This window comes from Ornithorhynchus anatinus, chromosome 19, assembly GCF_004115215.2.
Source record: "Ornithorhynchus anatinus isolate Pmale09 chromosome 19, mOrnAna1.pri.v4, whole genome shotgun sequence".
In the NCBI taxonomy this organism is placed as follows: Eukaryota; Metazoa; Chordata; class Mammalia; order Monotremata; family Ornithorhynchidae; genus Ornithorhynchus; species Ornithorhynchus anatinus.
The window spans coordinates 10,719,077-10,733,591 of NC_041746.1; the positions used below are offsets into that span (position 1 = coordinate 10,719,077).

General features: G+C 42.6%; 1 protein-coding gene across 2 annotated transcripts in view; it reads left to right on the plus strand.

Moving 5' to 3' along the window:
• The window catches only part of LOC114805656 (spermatogenesis-associated protein 7 homolog), a 55,814-nt gene that overhangs the window by 22,129 nt on the left and 19,170 nt on the right, over window positions 1–14,515 (plus strand). The window contains exons 5-10 of one of the 2 annotated variants that reach the window (XM_029047038.2): window positions 1,142–1,311; window positions 2,736–3,214; window positions 3,356–3,416; window positions 4,857–4,921; window positions 9,445–9,522; window positions 13,817–13,874. In XM_029047038.2, the coding sequence (XP_028902871.1) occupies window positions 1,142–1,311; window positions 2,736–3,214; window positions 3,356–3,416; window positions 4,857–4,921; window positions 9,445–9,522; window positions 13,817–13,874 (911 nt within the window). The remainder of the gene's footprint in view (window positions 1–1,141; window positions 1,312–2,735; window positions 3,215–3,355; window positions 3,417–4,856; window positions 4,922–9,444; window positions 9,523–13,816; window positions 13,875–14,515) is intronic. The other variant, XM_039914821.1, reaches the window with a different exon arrangement.

Sequence of the window (14,515 nt, forward strand, 5' to 3'; positions counted from 1 at the left end):
TCGTGAAACGACAGGAAAGTCACGTGGTGTAGTCCTAAGCAGGATGCCCTTGGGCTTTGGCTATAAATTCTAAAAATAGAAACAACTGAGACTTTACAGTGCAAGTCAAAAATGTGAAAATAAATCAAAATCAATAGATCAATCAAATTTATTGAGCACTTACTATGTGTGGAGCACTGTACTAAGTGCTTGGGACTGTACAATATAACAAAGATGATAGACACGTTCCCTGCCCACAGTAAGCTCACAGTCTAGAGGGGAAGACATTCATTAATATAAATATATAAATAAATTACAGATATTTACATAAGTACTGTGGGGCTGAGGGAGGGGTGAATAAAGGGAGCAAATCAGGGTGAAACAAAAGGGACTGGGAAAAGAGGAAAGGAGGGCTTAATCAGGGAAGGCTTCTTGGAGAAGATGTTCCTTCAATAAGACTTTGAAGGTGGAGAGAGCAAGTGTCTGTCAAATATGAAGAGGGAGGGCTTTCCAGGCCAGAGGGAGGACATGGATGAGAGGGTGGCTGTGAGCTAAATAACAATAACAACAATAACGGTTATGGCATTTAAGTGCTTACTATGTGCCGAGCACTGTTCTAAGCGCTGGGATAGAAACAAGATAATCAGGTTGTCCCACGCGGAGCTCCCATTCTTAATCCCCATTTTACAGATGAGGTAACTGAGGCACAGAGAATTTAAGTGGCTTGCCCAAGGTCATGCAGCAGACACGTGGCAGAGCCGGGATTAGAACCCATGTCCTCCGACTCCCAATCTCGTGTTCTTTCCACTAAGCCATGCTGCTTCATAAATGAGGTGGAGGTAAAGTGAGTAAGTAGGTTGCCATTAGAGGAGCAAAGTGTGCGGGCTGGGTTAGCAGTGAGGTAAAAGTGGAGGGGCCTCTTTTTGCATCATCTACAACAATGGAATTTGTTGAACGCTTACTATATGCAGAGCACTGTACTGAGCGCTTGGGGGAGTTCAGTACAACAGAGTTGGCAGACGCATTCCCTGCCCAGGGCAAGCGTGCAGAAATGTAGTTCATCCTGCCATTAAATTTACCGTTTCTGAAGGCCAGTAGATTTAGGTATCTGTTTTGGCATTTTTAGGAAGAATTCTAAATTTGAACCATCTTTACTTTCCAGCTCTTGGGGATACTATAAAAGTTGCTGTTGTTTGTGTCATGTGCACAGACAGGGATCAACTGAGGAAAGGAAAACTGATTAATGCAGTGAAGACATATAAGAAGGAAGTCTTTCGGCTCTGCTCAGAATCCCTGCGTAATTCTCAAAGTGTTTCCCCAAAGCCCTCGAAGGTGAGAAGCGGTCTGTGCTGTCAGAACTGTCAACTTCAGAATTCACCCAGATAGACTGTGAGACAAGCAAAATCAGGAGTGAGTGAAGGTGTATCAGAGGTCTCCCTTTCACTCAGTTTACGAGTGGCGTGAGAAGCAGCATGGTCTAGAGGAAGACCTGAATTCTAACCCCAGATCCACCACATGTCTGCTGTGTGACCTTGGGCAAGCCACTTAACTTACTGTGCCTAAGTCACCTCATCTGTAAAATGGGGATTAAGACAGTGAGCTCCATGTGGGACATGGACTGTATCAGATCTGATTTGCTTGAATCTACCCCAGTGCTTAATACAGTGCTTGGCACATAGTGAGTGCTTAACAAATACGATTTGAAAAAAAGGGGGGGAGAGCATCTTGTGCTGGGTAGGGCCAGTCACATCCTTGAATGGCAGCTGGGCTGATTAAGGGCAGGGAGCATGTCGGCTAATTCTGTTACATTGTACTCTCCCAAGGGTTCAGCACAGTGTTCTGCACATAGTAAGCACCCAATAAATACCAATTGATTGATATAATAATTGTGGCCTATAAGTGCTCACTATGTGCCAAGCACTGTAGTAAATACTGGGGTGGTTGCAAGATAATCAGATCAAACACCGTCCCTGTCCCACAAGGGCCTCAGTCTAAGAGAGAAAAGGAAATAGTATTTAATCCCCATTTTTACAGATGAGGAAACTGAAGCAGAATGAAGTGGTTTGCCCAAGGACACAGCAGGCAAGTGGCAGAGCAGAGATTAGAGCCCAGGTCCTCTGATTGCCAGGACTGTGCTTTTTCCAGTAGGTCACACTGCTTTCTGATATGCCCCTGGAGCAGGGAGCACTGATTATCCAACTTTGGTAATCCAAACTAAGGTGAGTTTTTGCTATTGAAAAAAAAATTGGATAATAAAAACACACTTGTGCTACTCCTGTTCCTAAAGCAGAGGCCAGTCTTGTTATCTTAACTTCCAGTTGTATGGACTGGGCTCAATTTTAATTCCTTCAAAGAAAACGCACCGAATGAGCTAAATTTCTAGGTGGAATGATTTGTTTGGTCACCAGGGTAACCACGGCCATCCCATTCCCATATAAATAAGTGTTACAGTATTACTGCACACAGATCCTTTCAAAGTAGACTGGTGTCTGGTCTATCTGCAAGTCTGTAAAGTAAGGTGTTTTTTTTCTTTTGAGCTAACATTCTATCCTACAAGAATCTTCATGTATGCTACTATATAAGGGAAAGGAAATCAAGAAATAACAATTTAACTTGAAAATTGATGGGAAAACCCTTTGTAGGACTATTCACCTAACCATACCATGGTTGCTGTTGAAGTCATTGTATTTTTTTTTTTCTAAAATTCAGTTTTGGAAAAACAAAACCTTTGAATCCTACTTTTGTTCAATGGACAGGAGTGTCTGACTAGAAAGCATCCTCTGCCTGAACCTCAGTGTGCCGTGGAATTACCCCAAAGCACAAGCCTTCTGGGTTCTCCAGGACATCCTCAGCTCCCATTACCTGTTCTGTTGGCCCGAGAGGCCTTTGAGGACATTGTTCAGCATGTTGGTCGGGAATCCTGTGATTGCCGGCCCAAACCAATCCGGCAGGAAACCGGTCAGGTTCGGAGAGGAGCCCATCCTGTCTCTGTAAAAAATGCCTTTCAAGATCCTCTAAAGAAAACCTACAGTGGCGATATCCTCCGTAAACATTCTGACTGCTTCACTTCACCAAATGAGCCTTTTGTCCCTCGAATTTTAAAGAAGCAGAGAAAATCCTACCTGTCAACATATAAGTATTACACCCCTCCCAAGCAAAAGAAGGCGACTTCCCCAGGCAGCTCCCGGCTTGCATCGGCACAGGTGTGCAGTCTCGGACAGACGGATTTGACCAGGTAAAATGTCAAATGCGGGAAAATGGATCTCATCAATTAAGGTTGGAAATAAAATTGTTTAAATAGCACGTTAAGGTGAATTTAGGAAACCACGATGAATCTCCGAGTGGCTCTGGTCAGCTGCCTTCTTATATTTTGCAGACGTTCCAAGGGTGGCCATCGATCATGCATTGTTGATGATCCCTCCCAGCCCCCCATTAAGGTACTGTGGCTTGTTGTGGGCAGGGAATGTGTATGTTTATTGTATCTACTTGGATCCCACCAATGCCACCTCAAATCCGCTAATCACACTTCCCCGCAATTCAAAGCCCTACTGAAGGCTCACTTCCTCCAAGAGGCCTTCCCAGACTAAGCCCCCCCCTTTCCCTCAGCTCCCCCTCCCCTCCGTATCACCTCAACTCACTCCCTTTGCTCTACCCTCCTCTCCCTGCCCCACAGCACTTGCGTATATATGTACCTAACTGTAATTCTGTTTATATTGATGCCTGCTTACTTGTTCTGATGTGTATATATCTATAATTCCATCTGTTTATATTGATGCCTGTTTACTTGTTTGGATGTCTGTATCCCCCCTTCTAAACTGTGAGTCCTGTTTGGGCAGGGATTGTCCCTCTTTGTTGCTGAATTGTACTTTCCAAGCACTTAGTACAGTGCTCTACACACAGTAAGTGCTCAATAAACACGACTGAATATATATTGTTATATTGTACTCTCCCAAGTGCTAATCACAGTGCTTTACACACAGTGAACACTTGGTAAATATGAATGATTGATTGAATGAATGAATAAAGCGACATGGTTTAGTGCAAAGAATAGGGGCCTGGGAGTCAGAGCACCTGAGGTATAATCTTGGCTCCGTAACTTCTTTTTTTTTTTTTAACATGGTATTTGTTAAACGCTTACTATGGACCAAGCACTCTTCTAAGCCCTGGGATAGATACAAGTTAGTAAGGCTGGATACAGTCCCTGTCCCACATAGGGCTCATAGTCTAAGTAGGAGGGAGAACAGAAATTGAATCCCCATTTTGTAGTTGAGGAAACTGAGGCACAGAGAAGTTAAGGCCTGCTATGTGACTACAGGCAAATCATTTAACTTCTCTGTGCCTCAGTTACCTCATCTGTTAAATCAGGATTAAGACTGTGAACCCCATGGGGCATTGATTAGCTTTTATCCATCTCACCGCTTAGTACAGTGCCTGGCACGTAATAAGCACTTAACAAATATCATATAAAAACAAAATCAGGCTTTTTTGGTTCTCTCAGCTCTGCACTTTCCAGGAGGATATAAAAGCTTAATGGGCTTCGGTGTAAGTGGAAGAATAAAATATCTCTGAAATCACGATAGCATAAACCCACAGTGCCATCTTTAATCCATCACCAGCTGTGAACCCACCATCTGACTCTCTTGAAGCCCAGTTTCACCCAAAGGGGCTTCTACAGGTACTTCTCTTCCTCAGCTTCAAGACTTACAAATAGGATAATGAAACTAAATAATCAGAAGTATAATTGTAAGACACACACAGTCATAGAATATTACATAGATCTTATACATTCCCAAGTTACCCTGTTTGGTCCTCACAGAAGGTAAGTAATATAGAGATCTGAAAGGATGGAGTTTTTCTTACCGCTTTTTGTTTAATAGGAAAATAAGGTGTCACTTGCGGAACTTGGAACATCGAATTGTCCACATTCAACCCTTTTGGAAAAGTAAGCATCTGTTTCTTGTTTCTTTTAAACTATCAGACTATCCCAATGTAATCCCCCAAAAGGCTAAATGGGAGTCAGTCATAGCTTAGGCCACCACTGTCGATATTAAGATTCCGCCTAGGCGAGGCGAACTAATCAATGTGCCAGCTTCTCTCAGAGAGCAGTAAACCTTTCTTTTTCATGGTATGTGTTTAGCTCTTAACTCTGTGGAAGGCACTGTACTAAGAGCTAGGGTAGATAAAAGTTAATCAAGTTGGACAAAATCTCTGTCCCACTTAGGGCTCACAGTCTTAATCCCCATTTAACAGATGAGGTAACTGGTACCCAGAGAAGTGAAGCAACTTGCCCCCGGTCACACAGCAGATGAGTGGCAGAGGCAGAATTAGAACCCAGGTCCTTCTGAATCCCAGGCCTATGCTCTATCCACTAGGCCATGAACTCTAACAGGATTGGTGTCCAAGTGATTACAGAACCAGCTCCTATTGTACCTCAGAGAAGAACCCTGCATGTGCACCCCCTTCCTGTAATAATAATAATAATAACAATAGTGGTCACGGTGGCATTTGTGACAAGCACTATGCTAAAATACAGGATAATAAGATTGGACACAAACCCTGTCCCTCAGGATCTCACAGTCTAAGTAGGAGGGAGGATAGATATCTACTGCCTAATTTGCAGATGAGGAAGCTGAAGTGGGGAGAAATTAATTGCCTTGCCCAAGATCACACAGCGGACAAGTGGCGGGCCCAGGATTAGAACCCAGGTCTTCTGACTTCTGTGACTGTACGTGTTCCACCAGGCCATGCTGCTTCTCACTTGGCTACCCCTGGCTTTCCATGAGTAGAAATTACTTCACTAGGCCAAATTTGTTATCCCTAGCTTCCCTCAAAGTAGATTGTAGACTGGAGACATCTGTATTGATCAGACAAGTGTTTGGTTGCCTGCAAAGTTGCCCTTCTTGCTGGCATTAGTAAATATAGGATGCTGTGCAGAGACCCAACCCATCTGGGCTCCTACCCCCAAATCTTACCCGGTATTTCCTATTATATATATATATATATATATATATATATATATATATATATATATACATAAAGAGATAGAGAGATGAGTAAAATGATTTATAGGTTAGGTAGAGTGGCTACAGAGCTGTCATTTAGGATTAAGGCTTAACATAGCCTTACCGGAGCACAAATGCTCATCTTTATTCTCAGAGGTTGCTCTTGGTGAGCAAAGAAATTCCAAAAGGTTTTGATATACCTCTTTATCTCCTCCCCCGAGTCTCTTGTAATAACTCAGTGGATGAAAGAGTACTAGCTAGCGGGGATCCAGGCTACAAAAGACATTGCTAGTACATAATCTCAGACCCTTTAAATTGAAATACGAGGAAGCGGTGGCCCCAAGAAACAACTTACTGCCAGACACTGTAAAACCAAGTAAGTGTAGACAAATGACCCTCTTGGGTCTGGAGGGCAAGGAAAGTATTAGAATGTTGTCCTTTGTCAGGGACAAAAGATTAGTGGGTGAAGGTACGCAGTAGGAAAATAAATAATGCTAATCAAAAATAATAATTGTACGTGTTAAGCACTTACCTTGTGACAAGCACTGTACTGAGTGCTGGTTTCGATACAAGATCATTAGGTCCCATATGGGGCTCAAAATCTAAGCTAGGAGGGGGAACAGGTACTGAATTCCCATTTTGTGGATGAGGGAAATGAGGCTCAGAGAGGTCAAGTAATCTGCCCGAAGTCACACAGCAACTAAATGGCAGAGCTGGTATTAGAACCATGCTCTGTCCACTAGGCCACGTTGTTTCTCAATGGAGAGATACTATCTACTCCTCGTAATGATCCTGTCTTCCCTCTCTCCCACCCCTCACCATCCCTCCCACTTATGTGACTGCAAACTACAGCCTAAAGTGCAGAGGGAGAGGGACAGTCTGGGAAAGTGTACTGGTCAAACCAAATTAAACACTGTTACTGACTGGACTCATTCAACCAAATTCTCTCCTTTATAATCATCTTTATTGGGCCCTAACTCTGTGCTGAGCACTGTTCCGAGCGCTTGGGAGAGTACTATAGTTAGTAGACATGATCCTTGCCCTCAAGGAGTTTACAATGTAGAATGGGAGAGAAACTTTAAAATAAAGTCAAAGTACAAGGAAACAATAGAGTTTAAAGATATGTGCATAAATGCTACGAGGGGAAGGGAGCAGGGATGAGTTCCTAAATGGTCAATCAATCAATTGTGTTTATTGTGCTCTTATTGGGTGTAGAACACTGTACTAAGTGCTTGGGACAGTACAATATAACCAAGTTGGTAGATACATTCCCTGCCCACAACGAGTTTAGGGTATAAAAGGAGAAACAGACATTAATGTAAATAAATACATTAAGGATATGTACATAAGTGCTGAGGGGCTGAGGGAAGGAAAGTATAAATGGTGCAAGTCCAAGTGCAAGGGTGATGAAGGGACTGGCAAAATAGGTGATGAGGACCTAGTTGGGTAGGATCTTTATTAGCGATTAGGGCATGAGGACCATTGCATAGGTAGCACAGTGGAGAAGGAAGTAGGGTGGGGAGATGAGAGATTAGTGAGGGAAAGATTCCTGGAGGAGAGTTGATTTTAGAAGATGGAGAGAGTGTAGGGGGAGGGAGTTCTGGGCAGAAAGTGGGGCATGAGCAAGGGCCCAGCCTTGAGAGCAAGGCACAAGAAGTTAACATTAGAAAAGCAAAGAATGTGGGCTGGATAGTGTTGGGAGAGGAGTGAGGATAAACTATTTTCCCTCTTCACCTGGCATTCTCCAGTCCACGTTCTACATTCCTCCCAAAGGAACCTGGTTACTCTCCCTCCCCTCTCCCACCTCCCCCTTATTTAATTAATCAGTGGTATTTGTTGAGCACTTTACTGTGTGCAGAGCACTGTACTAAGCACTTGTGAGAAAATTTTAATACATTAGAGTTGATAGACACAATTCCTGCCCTCAAAGAGCTCACAGGCACTTCACATACGCTCCCCAGCAAAACTGTATTGCTATGGGAGTTGCTTCAGTGCTGCTGAGTTGAATTCAGCACCCCGTGCCTGGTCATCTTGTCCTGTCACACTGTACTGAGTAGAGTGAGTGGACAGTGCTGGTGAAGCTGCTTAAGAAGCAGACTACTTTTTCTTTTTCAGTATTTGTTAAGCACTTACTAATGTGCCAGGTAGGTATAAGGTTGGAAATAGTCCCTGTCCCACAGGGGGCTCACAGTCTCAATAACCATTTTTACAGGTGAGGTAACTGAGGCACTCAGAAGTGAAGTGACTTGTCCAAGGTCATACATCTGACACATCTGTGTGCAGAGCCAGGATTAGACCCTAGGTCCTTTTGACTCCCAGGCCTGCAGGCCACCTGGCTTCTGTGGAGCCTTCAGATCTCAGGACCATGCGTAATGTTGGGCCCACTGCAGCATGGTGAACCATCAATTAGATATAGTGCTTGAGTGCCCCCATGACGTTCTCTGTTAATCAGCTTAAAACCATGCTGGGCTTTTTAATTTTTTTTTTAACTTCTTTGTCTATCCATGTATCATCCGTTCGAATACTGCCTGGGTAGCAAAATTCAGTGTATCTTTAAGTTCTATGTGCTGATGAAATCATTGTTGGGCGGAGGGTTTCCCGGTTGTAGTGTGGTTTACTTCAAACTTATTTTCAGCCCACAGAGCTGTGCCAAATCTGTAAAGTGATTCATAATCATATGCACGTCCTCTATCTTTGTGCCTCAAGAGCATAGTCGTCAGCATCTTGCAGTTCCCGGAAGACTGTTTCAAAGACTTTTGATGATGCTTTTAGCCTGTAGAAATGGAAGAGCTTCCTGGTGACTCAAAACTGTATTCTGACTCCAGCTTCCTGAGCCCTCATCGCATGACAGCATGGAATAAGTTAAACAGGATTGGATGTACCACTCCATCCGGTTTTCCTCTCATGTAAACCTTTGGAGAACTTCAAGGCACCTAGTGGGTAGTGTAACCTAGTGGAAGGAGCACAGGCCTGAAGGTCAATGGATATGGGTTCTAATCCCATCTCTGCCACTTGCTTACTGTGTGACCTTGGACAAGGGAGTTGACTTCTCTGTGCTTCAACTTCCAATGTCGGATGCACACGTAAAAGCATTATTTCCAACCCCACGTAGCACCATATCCAAACAACCTTGCATTCCCTAATTTCCTTATAAAATTCTAACCAAAAAGCCCATTGTTGGGTAGGGATTGTCTCTAGCTATTACCGAATTGTACTTTTCAAGTGCTTAGTACAGTGCTCTGCACACAGTAAGCGCTCAGTAATTACGATTGAATGAATATGGAAATGTGTATCTTAAAAGTGAGTATCTGTTTCTATATCCTAAAAATGTTGTTCAGATAAAAGTTAAATCTTTCAAAATAACCAGACAATGGCCGGCATTGTTTGTTGTCAGCGCATATGAATTAGAAGGTTCTTTTCTGGTAGGGCATATTGATCCTTATTATCAATCGTGTTTGTATAGGGAAGAAGAATTGAAATACCTCCAGTTTCTTCAGGACGTCACCGATGACATTTTGATGAAAGGCTGCTTCCACAACCAGTAAGTATCTAAATTTGCTTGTATCCACCCTAGCGCTTAAACAGTGCCTGACACAAAGTTAGTAGTTATCAAATACCACAATTATTATTATTACGTCTGATGGGTCCAACCAAGTGTGAATTTCACATATTATATGGTTATTTGGGGAATTCCGTCCTTTTTAAGAGTTAGGCCAACACTGCACGGGCCAAGGCATAGTTCTCTAAATTAGGTTGTTGCAGAAAGCTTTTGTTTCTGTCCAGAATTCCTGAGGCAAATCTAACCATCGCACCAGACAAATATTTGTGGGGAGAAAGTTATGCAGAGACGTATAATAATTCTATGCCCTAAAACCTGAAGGGAAAAAACAATGGTGCAGGTCAGCCGATGAAAAGGCAGCATAGTGAGGGAAGTGCACGTCTATGCCTCCCCCTTCATATGTGGGAAAAGGGATTGGTGAGGGAAAAGAAGAGAGGGGGGCTGTGACTGCCTGAGCCCGGCCTTTAGGAGAAGCCACAGCTCCCACACTCAGTTTGAGGGGTCCAGGGCTCCGACACCATAGTATTAAGGGCTAGGGAAGATACAAGATAAACAGGTTGGACACAGTCCCTGTCCTACATGGGGCACAGGGGGAGAACAGATATTTTATCTCCATTTCACAGATGAGAAAACTGAAGCACAGAGAAGTTTAGTGACTTGCCCAAGTTTACACAGCTGGCAAGCAGCTAACATGGGACTCGAACCCAGGTCTCCTGCCTCCCAATCCTGTCATCTTTCCACCAGGCCTTGAGGTTTGGTTTTCTTGACAATATAGCTGGAAACATTAACACTTAGGAAAGTGTGCAGAGCACTGGACAAGATGGTGGGAATTAGACAGTCTCTAGCGGGGGGCTCCCATTGGAGAGCAGTCTTCTCGAGTTCAGGTACTGTATCTTTTGCTCATTTGGGTTTTCCCCCAAGCATCTACTATGTTGCTCTCTATGGAGTAGATGCTTAATAAATTCTGTTGATACTGATACTGGCACCAACTCAACACAGTCCAGGGCCAGCACTGGGTCACTTTTCGTCCACCAGCAATTTTCTTTTTTTTTTCCTCAACTCCCCACTCTGTGGTTTTCATTATGATTATTAAACTCCCGGCAAGCCTGAAATTCCAAAACCAGTTGAGGTATAATGAAAGCACTTTTCTACTACTAATGTTCCCATTCTGCCCTCATTTGTGATTTGCACCTTAATTGGTGGGACCATTTCTTCTGATGATACAAAGAGGTTATTTTGGCTCCAGGCATGCAGAGGCCTTGGGAGTCCCTCAGCCCTGGAGGCGACTAACCAACAAACAAGTTTGGTCATGTCTCAGCTGACTCCAGGAGAGCATTTCAATTTCATCTGACTCACCCCAAATCTTGACTCCAGAGTGGGGAAAAATAAAGAAACTAAAGAAGAACAAGGTCCAGAGATATACCACTGTGGGGCTTGAGGTCTTGAGTTGTATTTGTTTCTTGCAAGCACATAAAGTCCCTGGGTCACTGGGGATAAGTATTATGGGTAAGGAGAGATAGAATATTTGAACTCCCAATCAGATGCCAAGTACACACCAGATCCAGTCCATTTCAACATTTAAGCTGGAAAGACTGCAACCCTGGGGGACTAGAGAGAGAGAAGAGGTAATTGCCCGGAGGACTAAATGCAGTGGTAGGAGCATGGTGAGGGATTAAATCTCTCCTCTCTGGGCTCTGCAGGCAAGAATGTCCCTACCTCCCGGTTACGGTTTGGTGACAGCATGCCAAGTCCTTCATTTTGAGAGTTAGTGTGGTTCTAGAAGGTGCTCTCAGCTTGGGACCTCCTGTCCTTTTGACTTCACCCCCTTGCCACTACCCTGGGTTCCTCAGTGTTTCAAGGCTTGCGCAGAGCCTTGAGAATCACAGCAGCCTATACTGGGTTAAAATTTAGCGTCAGACAGTCAGCAGTGTTTACTGAAACCCCAGTGGATGCAGAGCATCAGAGGAGTTACCAAAGAAGGAGGAAACCCTGTTCCTCACCTCTAGAAACTTCCAGTCTACTTCTTTTGTTCATTTAGTCGCATTTATTGAGCACTTACTGTGTGCAGAGCACTGTACTAAGCGCTTGGTAAAGTACAGTACAACAATAAACAATGACATTCCCTGAACACAACCAGCTTACATTGTGAATTTAATCTTTTGTTCCTGAAGGTACATTTTATGACCTTTGATTTTAGAAATTGTGATGCTTTAGAAATTTATAGTTTCTCAATTAATAGTTGTTGTTCTTATGGTATTTGTTAAACAATTGCTCTATGTCAGGCACTGTACTAAATGCTGGGGTAGATTAAAAATTATTAATTTTGAATAAAATGTCTACTGACAAGTGGAGAGCCAGGATTAGAACCCAGGTTCTCTGACTCCCAGAGCCGGACTCTTGCTATTAGGCTATGCTGCTTCTCTAACAGTTGTACCAATGAAGTGTTCAAGCAAGCATTCAGTGGTATTTATTGAGCGCTTGCTGGGTGTAGAGCACTGCGAAAATACAACACAATAGAGTTGGTAGGCACAATCCCTGCCCACAAAGAGCTTAAAGTCTAAATTCTGCTGGCAATCCCTTAACAAACCCGCATATTTGGCCAAAGTAGACTCATGACAGAAACCAACGATCATCTCTAAGTACTAGACAAATGTCCCTTTTTTGACTTACCCCTGTATAACGCCTTCAAAAGGCAAGAATTACCTGTTAGCTCTTGAATCTGAGCTTTTGTTTCCTAAGTTAAATGAAATCAGAACTTGAATTTCCCTAGGAAATGATAAGCTTGGTCTTTGTAACTCATTTCTATCCCTGAGCTTGAGTTACCACAGTTCTTTACTGCTGCTGCAAATTCTCCCCAGAGCCTGTTGTCCATTTTCTCCCTGACAGTCAGCTTTAAGGCAGGTCTGTCCCTTTCTTGGTATGGAGGGGGCATTGGGCATGTTTACATCTGATAATTTCATTTCCATTTTTCTTTGCCTCGTTTCCTGTTGCCCAGTCCTGCCCCTAAGAAGGAGTGCCTGGGTATACAGGGAATTGGTAAAGGGTAATGCAAAAACTCTGAAGCCAGTGGGAGGTCAGAAGTCACTCCAAGAAACACTTTAAGTTTGGGTAATGGCAGATTTTTGCAAAATGGGTATATGAGATTTTTAAATTATGCCACACCTCCTGCATCGTGTCACATGTCTCCTTGTCCAGTGTCCACAAGGGCTGTCATTTCACTAATGGTTTAGCTGATAATTTGGAATTTGGTTAAAGACATACTGTTAATGCCTGAGAAGCTGCTTCCCTGCTACCGATTTCCATTCAGTATTGATACGTAAAGATGCGTACCCCATGATCCCCATCTAAACTTTAAGGTCATTATGAGCAGGGAAGGTATCTGCTAATTCTTTTTTGTATTGTACTCTCCTAAGACTTAGAACAGTGCTCTGAAAATAGTAAGTGCTCCATAAATACCACTGATTGATGATTGTATTTGCTGGAGGATGAACTCCTAGGGTACATTGCCAATCACAATGCACTTAGCTTTCATTCAGTCCGTGGACCAGAAGCTGATTTGACCATGAAAACCGTAAAGTGTATGGCTTGAAACAGAGGAAGCTGACAAATGCTCTTTCTAAAAAAAGATAGACTGTGGAAATTCCAAAACAAAACCAGCCTAAATGATCTATAACATTTTTGTGCGTGACTATGTGGAAAGTGAAGAGAGGAAGATGAAATCCCAGAAAATGGAAGGAATTGAAATGTTGCCAGCAAGGATGGAAGTGGAGAGAGAAAAATTCTCTTCTAGTAGTTAGGTAAAAGAAGATTATGCTCTGTGGCCCATAGGCGCTTTGATCCTTGTTTTGGAACCCTTGTTTGTGGAGCCTATATTTGTATTTATATAGGCATTTATTTCTTTAACCAGAAATTAGAATTGAAACAGAAAGACAGTTTGGAGAGAGATCGAGTAACTCCTTTTTTCCCAGCCAGGAGGCTGGTTGAAGTATTATCATTATTATTATTATCATTATTATTAGTGTTATTGCACTTACTAAGTGTCAAGCCCTATTCAGAATACTGAGTGCCCTTCAGATAAAGAGTGGTGAACATCCTCGTGAACAGTAAGGATAAATAGCTTTAGTAGCAAAAAACATTTGGCAAAGCTGATATCTACCCTGGTGCCTACATAATTTTGATGCATGGGTCAATCGATATTTTTCATTGTGAAATATAATGCCTTTTTATAGGTGAGGTGATTTTTTGCTGATGCTTTCAATTTTTTTCTGTTTCAAAGGGCATTTCACAGTGTATTTCAAACACACATAAGGAACAGAAGATCTGACCTTGATGAGGTAAGGGAAAAAACCCTGTAAATATAGCATTAGCTAGAATTGTGCCATTCATATTGCTCCACCGTTTATGCCTAAGACTCTAGTTTGGTGCTTTCAGACAAGATCTAGATTTAAATGAAGGACTTAATTTTATAATAACACCAGTCAGCTGTTTGGATACATTCTTTTTTGAGCAACTGAGTAGAAACATCTTTCACACCTTCCCTCTTTATAATCGTATTCCCATTTTCATCACTGCTTCAAACGTCTTTCGATAATCTCCTGACTATGCATGTTGGTTTAAACTAGGCTCTTGGTGCTGACAGTATTTGTCACTAAAGGTTTTCACTCTGTCATTTGCTGACCATGCAAGACAAAGTAGCCAAATGACTTCAAAGCATGGCAACAAACTTTGAAGTTCCCTCAGCTTCAAAAGCTTTGCCTTGAAGTATGTTATGGAGAGAAATACATGGAGCCATATTTTACTTTTTAAAGTTCATTAAGAGTCACTTCCTGTGGTGAAAAATAAAAATAAGATAATGGGAAAAATGCACTGATAGAACAAAACTTGAGGAAGGAAAAAATGTATTTTTCTCCTATCAAATAGCAAAGGATGATTGCTTCTGCTTGAAAAATCATTTTTGTGGTGATTTCCCTTAAAT